The 18,349-nt window shown below is 39.3% G+C and overlaps 1 protein-coding gene and 1 long non-coding RNA gene across 6 annotated transcripts in view; one reads left to right on the top strand and one right to left on the bottom strand.

Moving 5' to 3' along the window:
- Nucleotides 1-13,510, bottom strand: part of THADA (THADA armadillo repeat containing) — a 330,983-nt gene extending 317,473 nt beyond the window's left edge. For all 5 annotated transcript variants that reach the window (XM_058684278.1, XM_058684279.1, XM_058684280.1 and 2 more), the window contains exons 1-7: nucleotides 13,366-13,510; nucleotides 10,340-10,439; nucleotides 9,949-10,043; nucleotides 9,101-9,231; nucleotides 3,736-3,884; nucleotides 3,584-3,616; nucleotides 3,264-3,312 (exon numbers count right to left, since the gene is read on the bottom strand). In XM_058684278.1, the coding sequence (XP_058540261.1) occupies nucleotides 3,264-3,312; nucleotides 3,584-3,616; nucleotides 3,736-3,884; nucleotides 9,101-9,231; nucleotides 9,949-10,043; nucleotides 10,340-10,415 (533 nt within the window). In that variant the 5' untranslated portion in view covers nucleotides 10,416-10,439; nucleotides 13,366-13,510. The remainder of the gene's footprint in view (nucleotides 1-3,263; nucleotides 3,313-3,583; nucleotides 3,617-3,735; nucleotides 3,885-9,100; nucleotides 9,232-9,948; nucleotides 10,044-10,339; nucleotides 10,440-13,365) is intronic.
- Nucleotides 13,499-18,349, top strand: part of LOC131485183 (uncharacterized) — a 28,292-nt gene continuing 23,441 nt past the window's right edge. Inside the window, exon 1 of the long non-coding RNA XR_009248691.1 lies at nucleotides 13,499-13,884. This is a non-coding gene — a long non-coding RNA (uncharacterized LOC131485183). The remainder of the gene's footprint in view (nucleotides 13,885-18,349) is intronic.

Here is an 18,349-nt window from a genome sequence, read left to right as displayed (position 1 = left end):
CTCTATCCTACAAAAACCCTGTGACCATCCTTGACTTCCTCCTCCCCATCCCATCTGTAAGAAAATCTTGTTCGTCCTACCTTCAAAATACAGAATCAGACCACCTCCACTGCTACTCCTGGCCTGAGTCACTCTTGTCTCTCCCTTGGATTACTGCAGTGGCCTCCTAACTGGTCCCCCAGCTTCTATCCTTGGCCCACCCTCAGTCTATTCTCAACACAGCAGAACACAGAGTGATGATATTAAAACACAAGTCAGGGAAAACAGTCTAAGGTCCCCCAGAAAGTTAAACACTAGATTACCATATGATCCACTAATTCTACTAATTACCATATAATCCACTAATTCTGAAAGTAGAGACTCAAACAGATATTTGCATAACAATGTTTATAGCAGCATTATTTACATTAGCCAAAAGGTAGAAGAAACAACCCAGCTGTCCATCAACAGATGAATGGATAAACAAAATGTGGTATATACATACAATGGAATGCTGTATTCAGCCAAAAAGAAATAAAACTCTAATACATGGCACAATATGGATTAACCCTGAAAGCACACAAAAAAATAAAAATCTTATTCTATTTGCGTGACGTATCCAGGATAGGCAAATTCAAAGATACAGAAAGAAGAATAGAAGTTATTAGTGGGTGGGGGTAAAAAGGCAGTGAATTTTCTTTTGGACACACTGAATGTGAGACACCTATAAAACATCCCAGTTGAGATGTCCAGGAGGCAAGTGACCATATGAAGCCACCACTTCAGGGAAGAGATCTAACTTGGAGTGAGAAATGTGGGAATCTTGAATATTAGCAGGTGCCTAACACCAAGGAGGTAGATGGTATTAAGCAGTAAGAACAAATAGAATAACAAGGAAAGAACCCACATTCAAGAGATGAGCAGAGGAAGAACCTAAAAGGAGACAGAGAAGGCACTCCTGGCAAGGCAAAAGGAGACCTTGGGTGAAGGATGGCACACAGAGGCTAAAATCAAAAACACGGAAACAGCAAGTGCTGGTGAAGGTGTGGAGAAAAAGGAACCCTCGTGCACTGTTGGTGGGAATACAAACTGGTGCAGCCACTGCAGAAAACAGTGTGGAGTTTCCTCAAAAAATTAAAAAGAGAAAAAAAAAATTAAAAAAAAAAAAAAGGGGGGGCGCCTGGGTGGCTCAGTCGGTTAAGCGTCCGACTTCAGCTCAGGTCACGATCTCGCGGTCTGCGAGTTCGAGCCCTGCGTCGGGCTCTGGGCTGATGGCTCAGAGCCTGGAGCCTGCTTCCGATACTGTCTCCCTCTCTCTCTGTCTCTCTCTGTCTCAAAAATAAATAAACGTTAAAAAAAAAAAAAAATTTTTTTTTTAAATTAAAAATAGAATTACCATATGATCCAGTAATTCCACTACTGGGTATTTACCCAAAGAATATGAAAACACTAATTTGAAAAGACATATGCATCCCTATGTTTACTGCAGCATGATTTACGATAGCCAAGATACAGAAACAACCCAAGTGTCCAATGATAGATGAATGGATAAAGAAGATGTGATATATACACATATATACATACACACACACATGCATACAATGGAAAATTATTCAGCCATAAAAAAGAACGAAATGTTGCCATTTGCAACATGGATAGATCTAGAAGGTATAATGCTAAATAAGGCAGTCAGAGAAAGGCAAATACCATAGCATTTTACTCATGGAATTTAAGAAACAAAACAAATGAACAAAGAAAAAAGAGACAAATTTAAAAAGACTATTAACTATAGGGAACAAACAGATGGTTACCAGGGGGGAGGTTGGTGAGGGGAGGGGGAAATAGGTGAAGGGGATTAAAGACTACACTTATGGTGAGAAGAACTGGGTAATGTATAGAATTGTTGAATCACTCTAATAGCCTGAAACTAATATAACACTGTATGTTAAGTATACTGGAATTAAAATTAAAATTAATTAAAAAAAAAAAAGAACAGCACACATATATTACCTCTATTCCCTGCCAGAACCTCAGTAAACCAACCACATAAAAAGACATAAATACACAAGGGCAACAAATAGACAATAAGACAATAACAATAAGCCTTTGGAAGCCACAAAGCAGATAGATAATAACTAACTTAGCAGAATCAACAAAAGTAAATACTAAGCCAGAGAATAATCCCCAAAACGACCTGATTTGCAGCCTCAAAAGGCTAAGAAACTTGGCACCAGGACTCCTTGATGTGGAAATAAATGTAGGGCTGAAAATGAGAAGACGGGCTACAAGTCTGTTGAAGAAGAGTAAGAACCAGCAAACAAGTGGCTTACCTCCAGGGAAGGTAAAGCAACACCAGATTGCAAACAAGCGAATTAGGCAAATATATGAACAATGAATGCCAAACGCCATGACCTCAGCTTTTTTCACTCCCTCAGCAACCAGAAGATTAAGCCAACGGTTTGGTTCTATGGTGAATCCACTACCCATGCAAAAAGACCTAAAGATATTGACATCGGAGGTTTTCCAAAGAAATAGCCTAGCTAAACTAGCCTACAATAAAACCTGCCATCAACCTCACCCATATACACAGTTTCAAATCAACTCTCAGTGCCCCATCCTTAAATATGAGCGCTAGGCTAAATATCACCAGACTTCTAAAGAAAGCTTCCAGTTTCATATAGTGAAGTGACCGAAAGCATCAAACAGAAAAAAAATAGCAACATAAAAGAACTAGGACTATGCAAAAGTAAGAAAACTATGTTTAAAAACAAAACAAAACAAAACCCTATCATTAATATCCTCAGAAAAATAACAGGATGTTTCATTTATAAAAGAACAGACGCTATGAGTAAGGAACACTCAGGGAGGAAGGAACTCTTGCTCATATTCTCCTAAAAATTTATTTGATTTTTTTAAGTTGATTTATTTATTTTGAGGGTAGGGGGAAAGAGAGAAAGAGGGAGAGAGAGAATCCCAAGCAGGCTCCACACTGTCAGCACAGAACCCGACGCAGGGCTCAATCTCACAAACTGTGAGATCACGACCTAAGTCGAAATCAAGAGTTGGACGTTTAGCTGACTGAGCCACCCAGGTGCCCCTTTCTGATTTTTTAAATTAAATATCAAACCTCTAAAAAATACATTTAAATAATCAGGTCTAATATTAACAGAGAGGAATGGAATGAAGCATGTTCTGGAAACTTTTTAAAAATTTCCTGTGTACAAAGACAATGCACAACCACAAGTGTTCATGCACACATGCACAAGCATACAGATACTACTTGCCTATTTTCTTCAGAGATTTCAGTTAAACTCTTCTGCATAAAATGAAGCACTGAAACAAAAAGAATATATAATGACAAAGCAGAACCTAAAACTGTGAATTTTAATGTCAATATAAGAAAATATTTTAAGTCACTATTACCTACAGTAATATCATGGTATAGAAGTAGAAATTTAAAAAGAATATTTAAAAGGAAGGGACGTGATGTACGTTAGTAATCTGCAAAACTCTACCCATTGCCAAGAAACCGAAAACAACCAGTTCCAAACTGACTCATACAAGCAGTTACACCCTCAGAATAAAATAAAAGAATGGGACTTACCATTTTTAAGAAGATTACTAACACCTGCTCTACCTGTGGGAATAAAAAAATTAACACTGGTAGGGAGCCTCAGGACCAAAACTAACATTAACAAAATTGTTTAAAAACAATAATGTAATGATAGAAAAAATACTACAAAAGAGCTGGCTTACCTACGTCAAAGTTCTCCATACAGGAAGATATATTGTCAATTACTTTCCTGTAAGAGTACACATCAGTAGTACTCAATTCTTCCTGAAGACGAGAAGTAAAACTTTGTACAGCCTCAGTTAGAAAAAATTCAGGTAGGCCATTTAGTGAGCTAGAAAAAGAACCAAGCATTAGAAATCTGGCAACCATGTAGTATGTAGAAGGGAATCATACAAATGAAGTAATACTGGACTACATCTTCAAAATACAGCCAGAAAATTTTAACTTCATGCCACAATTGTTGAACTCCTTGCTTCCATCTTGCTTCCCTCCTCAATAGAGAAGCCAGAGTGATATTATAAAAACACTGTGTTAATCTTCTGCCTAAAATTGTCCCACATGTCCATCTCAGTCCAGTTGGTTGCCATAGCGCTGACAATGACTTACAAGACTCCACAAACTCTAGCCCCACCACTATCTCTCCAGTCTCATCTTGATCCTTGTTGACTTAGCTCTAGCTGCATGGCCTTCCTTGTGGCAACAATATAACAAAGTCTTTGTTCTTGCTATTTCCTCCAACTGACACTCCTCCCTCAAATAGACCCAATAATAATCATTCCCTTGTCCCTTTCAGGTCAATCTCAAATATCACCTTATCAATGTCAATTTAGCAAAGATATCTGAAGTGACCACCATATTTTAAATTGCAACCTTCACCCCATCCTTGATGCTCCCATCTCCCATCACTGCTTTATTTTTCCCAATCACATTCATTTCATCTAATCCTATATATTTTGACTATTTGACTATTTTCAATCTTCCTCTTAGAATGTAACCTCCATTCTATACTGCCTTATTCACTGTATCCCCAATGCCTAGAATATTTATTTGACATAGAGTAGATAGTCAATAAAAATTCACTGAGTAGGGGCACCTGGATGGCTCAGCTGGTTAAGTGTTAGGTATTTGCTCTGGGCTCAGGCCATGATCTCACGGTTGTGAGATTGAGCCCCATGTTGGGCTCAGCAAGGAGTGCAGAGCCTGCTTGGGATTCTCTCTCTCTGTCCCTCCCCCGCTCATGTACACATGCTCTCTCTCAAAATAAACAAATTTTTAAAAAATTTTTGAAGAGATAAATTTAATTTAGTGTCAATTTAACTCAATTAATCTAAATCAAAACCACTAGGGGGCGCCTGCGTGGCTCCATCGGTTAAGCTTCTGACTTCAGCTCAAGTCATGATCTTGACATTCTTGGGTTTGAGTCCTGCATCAGGCTCTGTGCTGACAGCTCAGAGCCTGGAACCTGCTTCAGATTCTGTGTCTCCCTCTCTCTCTGCCCTCCCCTGTTCACACTGTCTCTCTCTCTCTGTCTCTCTGTCTGTCTCTCTCTCAAAAATAAATAAACATTAAAAATTTAAAAAAAAAAACAGTAGGAATTTTTTTTAATTGCCTAAAGAGTTCTAAAGCTCTTCTAGAAGAAAAAGAATTTAGAAATAGGAATAGTCTGAAAAAGAAAGGTCACCAAAGGGGTGACGTGCTTCAGTATATAATTAAACTACATTATCACACTATAGGAAATAAAAGTGTGGTATGGGTGAGTAAACAAATAGACACAAATCTAAAATTGAATCTATGTTTATACAGGAACACAGAACATAATAAAATGGCATTCCAAATAAATGGGAAAGATGGACTATTCAAAAGTTTGGGGATAAAGTGGCTCCCATTACAAAAAAGAAAACTAAATTGGATCTCTAACATATGGTCCACTCAAAGCTTAACTCCAGATGAATTTAAAGATTAAACAAAAAAAATAAATTTTAAAACACAAGCATGTAATTTTATTTTATTTTATTTTATTTTTAATTTTTTTTTTCAACGTTTTTTATTTATTTTTGGACAGAGAGAGACAGAGCATGAACGGGGGAGGGGCAGAGAGAGAGGGAGACACAGAATCGGAAACAGGCTCCAGGCTCCGAGCCATCAGCCCAGAGCCTGACGCGGGGCTCGAACTCACGGACCGCGAGATCGTGACCTGGCTGAAGTCGGACGCTTAACCGACTGCGCCACCCAGGCGCCCCAAGCATGTAATTTTATATGATCTTATCCTACAGAAAGTATACATAAGCAAGGCATGAAACTCAGAAGTCTATACAAAGAAAAATATTAGTAGATTTGATTACCAAAAAAAATAATTTGTAATTTTTTTTTTTTTTTTAATTTTTTTTTCAACGTTTTTTATTTTTTTTATTTTTGGGACAGAGAGAGACAGAGCATGAACGGGGGAGGGGCAGAGAGAGAGGGAGACACAGAATCGGAAACAGTCTCCAGGCTCCGAGCCATCAGCCCAGAGCCGGACGCGGGGCTCGAACTCACGGACCGCGAGATCGTGACCTGGCTGAAGTCGGACGCTTAACCGACTGCGCCACCCAGGCGCCCCAATAATTTGTAATTTTTAAAAAGCAAACACACTATAAACAAAGGAATACATTTGGTACATAATCTATATAAAGCTGTTATAAATCAAGAAGACATTCTGTGGTTGCTGACTTCCTGCAGGCATTCCCCATGCCCCTTTTTTTTTTTAATTTTAACGTTTATTTATTATTGAGAGACAGAGAGACAGAGCATGAGCATGGGAGGGTGAAGAAAGAGGGGCAGACACAGAATCTGAAGCAGGCTCCAGGCTCTGAACTGTCAGCACAGAGCCTGACGCAGGGCCTGAACACATGAACCGTGAGATCATGACCTGAGCTGAAGTCGGATGCTTAACCGACTGAGCCACCCAGCCCCCCCCCCCCCAATGCCCTTTTTTATTGGCAAAACCCACCTCCCACTACAGAGGTGTGAGAATCTTGCTTCCCAGCCATTCTTAAAACCAGAAGGAGGGTATATGACCCAATCTTGACAACAGAAAGTGATAGGAACTCTACTGACACCTTCTGCAAAATGTTTTCTCTCCAATAAAAAGAGTTGGAAAAGAGGAAATTTCCTTCTCTTTTTTTCTGGATGCAGTCATGTCTGTCTAAGGTGCTTGTAACTGCTACAGTCCCTTGTAATTCTGAGGGAAGATATGGCCAACACATGGGAGAAAAATGGAAAACATCAAGATCTTTGATGACATGGTTGACTGCTTCACCAAAACCCTAGAACTGGCCACTATCTGATCATTTGCTTTTTGACACATTAAATAAATTTACCTAAGTAAGAAAAAAAGTCATTCTAACAAGAAGACACACAAAATATATGTAATCACAAATAGTCAAACTGTGCACATTAAAAAATATTCAATCTCAGCAATCTGGGAAATGAAAAGTAAAACATAATACTATTTTTTACCCAATAGATTTTTAAAGATATAAAGATTGATATTATCCAGCATTATAAAGGTATGAAGACACTGGCACTCTGGTTCACTGTTAGGGAGTACAGATTAGCAATGTTTTTGGTGAAGAAATTCCACTTCTAGGAATTTATCTCAGAAAATACACAGAACAACTATATACGTGATTAAGAATATCACTGCATCATGGAATAATGAAATTGGAATAATGAAAACAAAACACTGAATATCAGTGAGAAAGTGATTAAATTTTGTATACCCATATTATGGAATACATATAGCTGTAAGAAAAATAAGGACTTTGGGTGGGAACATAAAATAGTAAAGACATTATGGAAAACAATATGGAGACTCCTCGGAAAATTAAAAATAGAACTACCATATGATCCAGTAGTCCTATTTCTGGGTGTATATATCCAAAAGAACTGAAAGCAGGATCTCAAAGAGATATTTACACACCCAGCATGTTCACAGCAGCATTCTCCACAACAGCCAAGAGGAGGAAGCAACCCAGATGTCTATCAACAGATGAATGGATGAATACAATGTGGTACATATGGACAATGAAATATAACTTAACTTTAAAAAGGAAGAAAATCCTGCCACATGCTATAACATGGATGAACCTTGAGAATATTATGCTAAGTAAAATAAGCCAATCAAAAAGGGACAGATACAAATATTCCACTTATTTGAGGTAACTAAAGCAATCAAATTCATAGAAAGAACTGTGGTAGCTAGAGGGTAGGGAGAAGGAAAATGGGGATTTGCTGTTTAATGGGTATAGATTTTCAGTTTTGCAAGATGAAAAAGCTCCAGAGATCCACTGCACAACAATGTAAATATACTTACTACTCAAAAATGGTTAAGATGGCAAATTTTATGTTATGTGTTTTTTAACACAATTTTTAAAAAAGAATAAGGACTACACTGATACGAAAATATCTCTAAGTCATTCCTTTTTTTTTTTAAAGTTTATTTATTTTTGAGAGAGAGACAGAGAGAGCAAGCAGGGGAGGGGCAGAGAGAGAGAGAGAGAGAGAGAGAGAGAGAGAGAGAACCCCAAGCAGGCCCCGCATTGTCAGCACAGAGCCCAATGTGTGGCTCGAACTCACAAACTGTGAGATCATGACCTGAGCTGAAACCAAGAGTTGGCCGCTTAACTGACTGAGCCACCCAGGCACCCCTCTAAGACATTCTTTAGTGAAAAAACAAGCTACAGAGCAATAAGTAGAGTATAATCACATTTATGTAAAAAACAAAAATGAAAACTAAAATAAAATACAATACACATATTAAACCCAAAGGAAAGGTCTAAAGAGATAGATACCGAAATGTGAAGCGATGACCTTTACTAAAGAAAGTAAGATAGGGGTGGCTGGATGGCTCAGTCAGTTAAGTACCAGACTCTCAGTTTCAGTTCAGGTCATGATCTCCCGGTTCATGGGATGGAGCCCCACATCAGGCTCTGTGCTGACAGTGTGGAGCCTGCTTGGGATTCTCTCTCCCCTACTCTCTGCTCCTCCCCAGCTTGGCTTGCACACGCACATGCCCCTCTCTCCCTCAAAAATAAATAAACTTAAAAAAAAAGTAAAGTAAGATAGGCCAGAAAGAGGGAAATAGAAGGCTCATTTTTCATTTTGTTCACTTGCTTAAAGTATTGCTTAAAGTCTTTACATTAAGCATATATTTCTATATTACCTGTGTAATTAAAAATATGCTTAAACCAAGAACAAATGGGAAAAATAAAGGAAAAAGAAATAGCAGGATGACAGTTTAAACTTAACCAAGAATTGCACTAATATAAATGGACTAAACCAAACGTCTGTAAACTCGAGCCTAGAGCCTGTTTTATTAAGGTCTTTGACCTAAAAAGCCTTTTTACATTTTATAAAAGTTGTAATACATACACAAAACAGAGACCATACAAATGAAATTGCATATTTCAGTTCAGTTTTACCAAACCAGGAGAACTTTAAATACTGGTTACTTTTGCTCAGATTGAACATTTATGATGGTTAACTTCCTTTCCTTTTTGTCCTTACCTTGCCAAGACTTTCTTCAAGGGATTCTTTAGACTCAAAGAAAGATAAATTCCTGCTAAAATATCCAAACAACTTCGAATACTGGGATCACATGCGCCATTTTTATCTGCCTTCTCCAGTAAAGGCACAATCTACAATCCAAAAAATTCAAAGTCATGGTACTTTTGTCTAATATCAACTATATAGCAAAGTAACAGTTTCAAACACTCTGTTAAGTCTCAATGTAATGTGAAATATTTCCTACCCTATATTGTTAAGGATACTGATTTAAACACTGATTTTAGTATTTTTTAACTTTTTAACCCATACCCCCAGCTCCCATTTTACTCTCCAGACCCACCTCTATTAAGAATTAGACTTGTTAATGGTTCAAGTTATAGGAATTCTGTGGCACTATTGAAAAAGCAAAAATATATATAATTGCTTTCCAAAAAAAATTATGCAAGTTCAAATGGTAAATCCTAATACTGAAACACTTACTGGTAAGGACAGTCTTTATATTTTATATTAACTTTTTAATGTGTCTGCTAAAAAGTTTTAAAGATTCAGATCAATATTCAGAATAATTTTTTTAAATTTATCTCCACAAAAAAGGTATGCACAATTGTCTCAATGTCCCATCTATTTACAGCTCCAATGGCAGTGGAAGCCTGAATATGGCTTCTATTGATACCCTGAGTAAAACGAGATTATACAATGAACAGAAAAGGAAAAAAAAAAATCTATTTTTTAATGATACATTGATATTAAAAATTGAGAGCCAAAAATTGTCAGTTAATTTTAAAAGTTCATAATAGCATGATATGATATTCTTCAAGATGCATCAATGAATATCAACTCAGTCTTACCTGTTTAACACAATGGATTTGTGACACTCCATCTGTGAGTTGTACACAATGTAACAGCAAAGAAGCTAGAGTCTTTCCTTCCACATCAGCCAAAGCTAGATAACACACATACAAAAACATTTCAAGGATTTAACAATATATGCAAATAAGTTTACCTTTGCTACGCATTATGCAAAATCTAAGTATTTATAAACCAAAACAAAACAAAAGCAGGTCGAACTTCATCTGAAGACAAAATTTTTAGGAAATCATTTTACATGCAAAACTGAATGTAAGGAACATGGAAAAATTGAACAGAAAGAGTCTGAACATTATGTGGTATTGAGTCTTGACATAAAAATACTCTGCAACCCAGAAAAGAAATAAACAAATGAGGTCAGAAATCACTTACAACGCAAAGTTTCAAGGTCTTGATGGCAAATGGTCAGTGCAGTCACTTGCATTTCTTTCTTCTTCTTTACGCCCATTTTAAATAGAATTAATAGTAGACACTGTAAAAAAAGAATTTAAAGCATCGTCTAATTCAGGATTTCTGAACTCAGCACTATTGGCATTTTGGACCAGAAACTTTTTGGCTACTTTTTGGGTGTCTATGTATTGTAGGATGTTTAACACGTTCCTCGCCTCTACCCATTAGATGCCAGCAGCATCCCCTCCCCCCAAGTTATTACAATCAAAAAATATCTCCCGGCATTGCCAAATGTCCCCTGGAGAGCAGAGTGGCCCCAGGTTGAGAACCACTGATCTAAGGATTTCTGCTTCAAAAAAGGAAAAACATTTTTAAGCTCAACAACAGCTTATTATTTTCCGAAGTTACTCCTATTATGACCCAGTCTTTGTATTTTAAAAATACAGCAAACCTTCATTTTAGTAATGACAGCAACAACAACAGCATGGTTTTTCCAAAAGTAAACTGGGCTCAACTAACTTCTGTGCCTTCTTGGACATATCAGAAGATGTCATAACACACTGTATCTTGACCTTTGCAGAGTATTTGATAAAGGAAACTTGCATACTATCCTTGTGAGTTTGTTTTTAGTTAACAGAATTTGCTTTTAGTTAAAAAGGTTTTAGTTAACAAGGTCCGTAATGGGTTTGAATAAATGTTCCTAAAGAATACACACATATAGTACCATGACATCTGGGCATCTCTAGGGAAATGCAACACAGGGTTCTTTTCTTAGCACAGTTAGCATGTTTAGCAATGTTTGTGATTCAGACATTAGAGGACATAACATAGAGAATTTGTAAAAGCTACAAAGCTGGAAGGTCATGTTAAATGCTGAAATCAGGATTAAAGTACAGCCCGATAAACTGGAATGAACTTAGCAAGATGAAACAGAAATAAATGTAAAATGCATTTTTTATTAGAAAAAAACATAAAACATTAATACAAGACAGGGAGACAGCAGCCTGTCTTTGATTTGAAACAAATCAGTATGTGAGCCAACAGAACAACATGTCTGCTAAAAACCACATTATAAGTCAGCCTGATCAAGGGAGTGCATGATCCCCTGCTCACCCCCACAGGTCAGGTGACATGTGGAGCATCAAGGAAAGTGCTAGTGGCTATCCCTTAAGGAGCCATAACAAATGATAAAACTTTCAAGGAACTAACAGATTTCTGAAGGGCCTAGAGAGCACCTCCTTCAGAGAACAGCTCAGTTAACCAAAGGTGTTTGGTCTGGAGAAAAGAGGACAGGACAAGTGCCATAAGGCAGCTGCTGTTGCTGGAGGACTGTCAGAAAAAGAGATGTCTTTTGTCTTGCTATAGAATTAGGAAAAGTCAGTGCCAGCTTCAGGGAGGCTGAATCCAGCTCCCTGGATTCAGGGAGAACTCTCCCTGAACTCTCTGGTCTAACTATGGAATGGACTGCCTTTTTAACAGAGAATTGCCCAGCTCTGAAAATATCCAAACAGAAGCAGAATGAACCCTTTGCACCTGAACTCCTGCAATGGCCTCACAACTGGTCTCCTCCCTTCTCCCTTGTTTCTGAAGAGTCCCCTCTTTTTACAGTCTTTTTAAAACTCTCATCAAATCTAATTACTCTCTTGCTTAAAACTTTCCAAGGGCTTCCAATTACACTTAGAATAAAATCTAGCTTCAGACCTTGGCCTTCAAGGCCCTAAGTAATCTGGTACTACCTTCCTCTGCATTTCATCTCAAATCAATCTTCTCTTAACCATCTAAGGGACCTTTCCCTTCCTAATACCTCTGCCTGTTAATGTCTGTTCCACCTGATCCTTGCAAGATCTTAGCACCTCATCTTTCAGGTCTCTTCTCAAATACCACCTCCTGTGAGAAGTCTTCCATGACCACTGTCCCTAAAATGCCACCACTCCTATTCACAGATCATTTCCATTAACTTATTTTCTTCATAGTACTTACTACTACCTGAAATTTCAGTAACTTGGTTATTTGTATATTGTCTGTCTCCCCTAGTAATAAACACTATGAAGGCAGCAACTTTAATCTGTTTTATCCACTGTTTTAATCCTCAATTCCTAAAACAGTACCTGGCATATATTCAGTGCTTAATAAATATCTGATGAATAAACGAATTAACTAACACTGTCAGAGATGTTCTAGAAGGGAGGTATGCCTTTAACAACAGAAAAGTGCACTACCAGATATATTCTATATCTAAATGACAAGTTAGTCCTGACCTTAACAAAAACTACGGTCCATCTGCAAAGTAAGAAATCAATACAGCAATGGAACGTGAAAAACTACTTAACAGAAAATGGTAATAAAAATAAACACATAATGGCAACAACAAGGGAAGAATTTGGAAAGTGACATGATTATATCTAGGGGAATAAATGGGGATCACTTCCTAGGAAAGTGACCAATACACAAACTTAAGGGATAGAGACAGATAACTGGGGAGACTATTTTCTGGTGAATGGCGGGTAAGTTTACAGCAGGATTTGATCTTGAAACCTCAATACTACACAAAAATTGGCTCGGTGCTTATGCGTGCTCAACAGATACCTAAATGTCTGTCCTGATGAACTGGGCCTCTCCAAAAGGGAAAATCCCGTGCCCACCCTATGACACTGCTTCAGTGGCCAGAAGATGCTCGGCAAATTGTAGTCCTAAAACCCACTGGCTGCTTTCCTTTGACGGCTGCTTTACTCCCATTTACACCGTCTGGTTGACTCCCACATTTTCTGGGTAATTTCCGAACCACGTGGAATCCAGAGAATGACAGGTGATCAAAAAAAGTAGTTAAAGTGCTGTCTCCATGGAGACGTAAGCGACCGGAAATCAGTACCAAAACCTCCAAATTCTCGCGATAGCCCAGAACTGGGGGAATCGGTGTGAATCACCTAGCTGCCCTAGCTAAGTGGCCGAGCGGAGCTGTGAAGAGTCGCGCGCTACCGCGGGTCTGGCAGAATGCCTGGGAGCCAAACCTCGTGCTTGTGAGCGTCTGAGAAGAGTCGCAGCCGTCTAGATGAGTGCCGGAGCTGCTCTGGTTCTACGGTATCTCCGTGGCCCGCAACGTGGTCTGTTGACTACCGGGTAGGGGTGATGGGAGGGAAGCAAGGGGACCTGGACCTGGAGTGATCGCGAGAATTGAATGACTGAGCTCTTCCAATCAGGAGGCTGGAACGGTCGTGATGTCACTGGGAACGGGTGTTGCCGAGTGGAATTGGGGAGACGGCGACTTTAAAAGAATGCGCGGTGCAACCCCTTCTAAGCCAGGGGCGAACTCAGCGGTTTGGAACTCTGTCTGTTTCATTCGCTTTAGGGCAGTCTAGACCTCGAGCACCTGGGAAGCATCTTTGCTTCAATCCTGACGTTCCACTCTTCTCCCACACATTTTACCCAGCACAGAGACAGGACGAACTGCATCCGGGATGCGGAAACCAGCGATTGTAGAGCCTGGGAGATGGTGTCGGGAGAGGGGGGTAGTGAGAGCCGAAGCCACAGTAAGAGTTTGGTTTGGTTTGGTTTGGTTTGGTTTGAGAGAGGGAGACACATAATCCGAAGCAGGCTCCTGGCTCTGAGCTGTCAGCACAGAGCCTGATGCGGGGCTGGAATTCACAGACTGCGAGATCAGGACCTGAGCCGAAGTTGGAGGCTTAACCGAATGAGCCACCCAGACGCCCAAGGGTTTTAATTAAAATGAGAAACTCTGAAATGAACTAACCTATAACCAAGTGCGTTTGTTCCTGAGTTCAAGCCTGGCATTGGGCTCTGCGCTAACAGTGTGGAGCCTGCTTGGGATTCTGTCTCCCGTTCTCTCTCTGTCCCTCCCCCCTTGTGCGCTCTCTCTCTCTCTCTCTCTCTCTCAAACTAAATGAACTTAAAAAAAAAAGTTTAGGGGCGCCTGGGTGGCGCAGTCGGTTAAGCGTCCGACTTCAGCCAGGTCACGATCTCGCGGTCCGTGAGTTTGAGCCCCGCGTCAGGCTCTGGGTTGATGGCTCGGAGCCTGGAGCCTGTTTCCGATTCTGTGTCTCCCTCTCTCTCTGCCCCTCCCCCGTTCATGCTCTGTCTCTCTCTGTCCCAAAAATAAATAAAAAATGTTGAAAAAAAAATTAAAAAAAAAAAAAAGTTTAGGGGTGCCTGGATGGTGTAGTTGGTTGAACTTCCAACTCTTGATTCCAGAAGAGATCCCATAGTTGGTGAGTTTGAGTCCCACATCAGGCTCTGCACTGATGACATGGAGCCTGCTTAGGATTCTCTCTCTCCTTTTCTCTGCCCCTCCCCCACTTGTGAGCGCGCTCCCCCTCCCCAATAAATAAATAAATAAATAATTTTTTTAACTTTAAGAAATAAATAAATAAAATACACCATGAATTTGGGCCATGAACTTCTTTCTAAATAGCTATCTATTTTATTTGTAAAAATGTATTCCAAGGGAATTTTTAAATTTTTTTAATGTTTATTTATTTTTGAGAGACAAAGAATGAATAGGGAGGGGCAGAGAGAGAGGGAGACACAGAATCTGAAGCAGGCTCCAGGTTCTGAGTTGTCAGCACAGAACCAGACTCGGAGCTCCAACCCACCAGCAGTGAGATCATAACCTGATCCAAAGTTGGATGCTTAACTGACTGAGCCACCCAGGCGCCCCCCAAGGGAATTTTTTAAAGAATCCATAGTCTTTAGTATGTAGAAGTGTAAAAGAAAACACTTAAATGACATCTTCTTGTAAAAGTGGACTACATAAAATCATGAAAAATAATATATACATGTTTGGTTCAGTGTAGTTTAGCTTTGGAAATATGTACCTGTTGAAGCAGCATTTCCCCTCAATTAGGGAGTGGATTTTTTATACTTAATGACACATTTTCACACATTTCACACAGATTTTTAAAATCTGTGACATTTGAGTGATTAAAATTTGACCTCCGAATACCACAAAAAAGGGCTTTAACTGCCTACTCATTTAATACTTGTTCCTAAGCATCTCTATTCAAGCCAAACTTCAGACCAAGCCAAGGTAAGTTTTTCCTGTAAGTATTGTTTTCCTAGACTGAAAAACATAATATGGTCTGTCAGTCAGTTTTATATTCCCAGTACCTCCTAAAAAAACACAATTTATGGTAATCGGCCAGGAATACATGATGATTTACATAATTAAAGAATCCATCATAAGAAGCCTTATGGCACCTGGGTGGCTCAGTCATTAAGTGTTCAACTCTTGATTTCAGCTCAGGTCATGAACTCAGGGTTTGTGAGTTCCAACCCCACATTGGGCTCATGCTGACAGCACAGAGTCTACTTGGGATTCTCTCTCTGTCCCTCCCCTGCTCTCTCTCTCTCTCTCAAAATAAATATTTTGAAATTTAATGGTTTCATGCCCATCTAGATGTCATATCTAGAACTATGAGTATGAATATTGTGTTATTTTTTAATATAAGATGAAATCTTGTTACTTGTTAAAAAATATATATATATGTTATTTGTTAATGTGTTTGTCCCTGAGTCAACGAAAGAAAGCAGAATTCTTCTGGTATTTATCTTGCTGTGTAATAAGTTACCCTAAAACTTAATGCCTTAAAACACTACTTTTTTTTTTTTTTTTAATTTTAATTTAGAGAGAGCGAGAGAGTGCAAGTGGGCGAGAGGGTCAGAGGGAACTTGCTGTGTAATAAGTTACCCCAAAACTTAATGCCTTAAAATACTACCCTTTTTTTTTTTTTTTTTTAATTTGAGAGAGAGAGAGTGCAAGTGGGCGAGAGGGTTAGAGGGAAAGAGAGACAGAATCTTAAGCAGGCTCCATGCTCAGTGTGGAGCCTGATGTGGGACTCTATCCCATAACCCTGGGATCATGACCTGAGCCGAAATCAAGAGCAGGAAGCTGAGACTGAGCCCCCCAGCTGCCCCTAAAACACTACATTTTTACTATCTCACAGTTTCTATGGGTCAGAAATTCAACAGTCATGCATGTGGTTGAGTGCTGCTGGCCAGGAATCTCTCATGAGGTTACAGTCATTGGAAGATTTGGCTGGAGCTGGAGAAACCACTTCCAAGATGACTACACCCAGTGGCTCTGATCGGTAAACGGAGGCCTCAATTCCTTCCATGTGGCTTCTCCCCAGGCTGCTTAAACATCCTTACAACATGGTGGCAGACACCCCCCACCCCCAGGATGAGCATGAGACAGCAAGGTAGAAGGTTTAATGGCTTTTGTGGCCCAGCCACATGTCAAACATCATTTCAACAATATTTGGTTAGTTACGAAGGTTAGCTCTATTCATGGTGAGAAGGGATCACACTCAAGTGTGAATACCCAGAGGCCAATACAATTGGAAAGTGCCATTTTGGAGGCCACCATAGTACTATAACACATCTGCAGGGTTTTCCTCAATGCTTAAAATGTACTAACTAAGGAATCACAACTATGGGATGATTTATTTAAGAGTTGTTTGAATAGGATTTCCACGGTACATCTTAAGGACACATTAATGCTCATGTTTTCTTACAAAGTTATTTGCCTTTAATGACATACATTTTCATAGAAGACAGCCACAGAATTTAAACGTGAAACTAGTTTTATTGTGGGTGAGGAACGTTTTAGATGTTCTCCAAACTTTCTCTTTTCAAGCCATGCTGATCTTATCCCTTCCCTACTTGAGAGCACATAGTGTCTTGTCTTCTATGTGATAGTCTTTTCTTTCCCTATATACCAGGCTCTGCTCCAGCCTGAGTGACCTTCTCAATAGTCCTTGAAAGCACTGTTCTTTCCTGTGCTGTTCTGTGCTCTCTGCTGGGAGGGTCTTTCTTACTCCCACCTGAGAAACTTCAGCACACTTGAAGACCCATCTCAAACGTCACCTCCTCACTGCAACCTGACAAGAAATCCCTGTTCTTCTGCCATACTTAAGATTTTCGTCTTGGGGCGCCTGGGTGGCTCAGTCGGTTGAGCGTCCGACTTCGGCTCAGGTCATGATCTCACACTCTGTGAGTTCAAGCCCCGCATCGGGCTCTGTGCTGACAGCTCAGAGCCTGGAGCCTGTTTCGGATTCTGTGTCTCCCTCTCTCTCTGTCCCTTCCCCGCTCATGCTCTGTCTCTCTCTGTCTCAAAAGTAAATAAAAATCATTAAGAAAAAAAAAAAATTTAAAAAAAAAAAGATTTTCGTCTCAGTTGTAACATTGTCATTTTGGTAGGACATGCCAGTTATTTGTATGCTTGTCAAACATCCTATGAGTTTATGAACTTTTCCAAGATAGGGACCACCTTTAGATCCCTAGTGCCTAGCCCAGTGCCGAGCCCGCGTAACTCAGCAAATATTTGTTGGGTTAGGGTCAAGTTCTTTACAGCGTTATTGGGCAGTGGTGCTTACTTTACCACTCTGGGGCAGCAAACTACAGAATTGTTTCCACCTGTGAATGAGGAGTTCTGCCGGGATGGCTATTCACCAAATTGTAGTCACTGGTTTTTTAGGGTAGTGAAATTCAGGAGGCCCTCACTTTCCATGCTATTTTTGCATTGTTTGAATAATAGCATAATTTTTCATAGGGAATATAGCATTCCTACAGAAAAGTACAAAAAAACAAGTATTTATGAGCAAGTTTAACTTCCTAGTTTCCTACCTGAAAGTATGTTAGAATAACTTGTCAACTCAGTTTAAGTAATATACTATGAAATATAACATCCAAATAGAAGATTGCTTCGTGAAAATTGCTCAATGCTGTGTGTATGTGTGGTTTGTTTGTTTAGTATTAGTCTGGTTCTGTGAAAAATGTTGGTATTTTGATAAGGATGGCATTAAATCTGTAGATTGCTTTGGGTAGTATGAACATTTTAATAATATTGATTCTTCCAGTCCATAAGCATGGGATATCTTTCTGTTTACTTGTGTCATCATCTTCAGTCTCTTGCATCATTCTCATATAGTTTTCAGAGTACAGGTCGTTCCTTGGTTAAGTTTCTTCCTAGGTATTTTA

This window comes from Neofelis nebulosa, chromosome 9 (assembly GCF_028018385.1).
Source record: "Neofelis nebulosa isolate mNeoNeb1 chromosome 9, mNeoNeb1.pri, whole genome shotgun sequence".
Lineage (NCBI taxonomy): Eukaryota > Metazoa > Chordata > Mammalia > Carnivora > Felidae > Neofelis > Neofelis nebulosa.
Note: the sequence above shows the minus strand (reverse complement) of the source record. Positions and strands in the feature narration are given on the sequence as shown.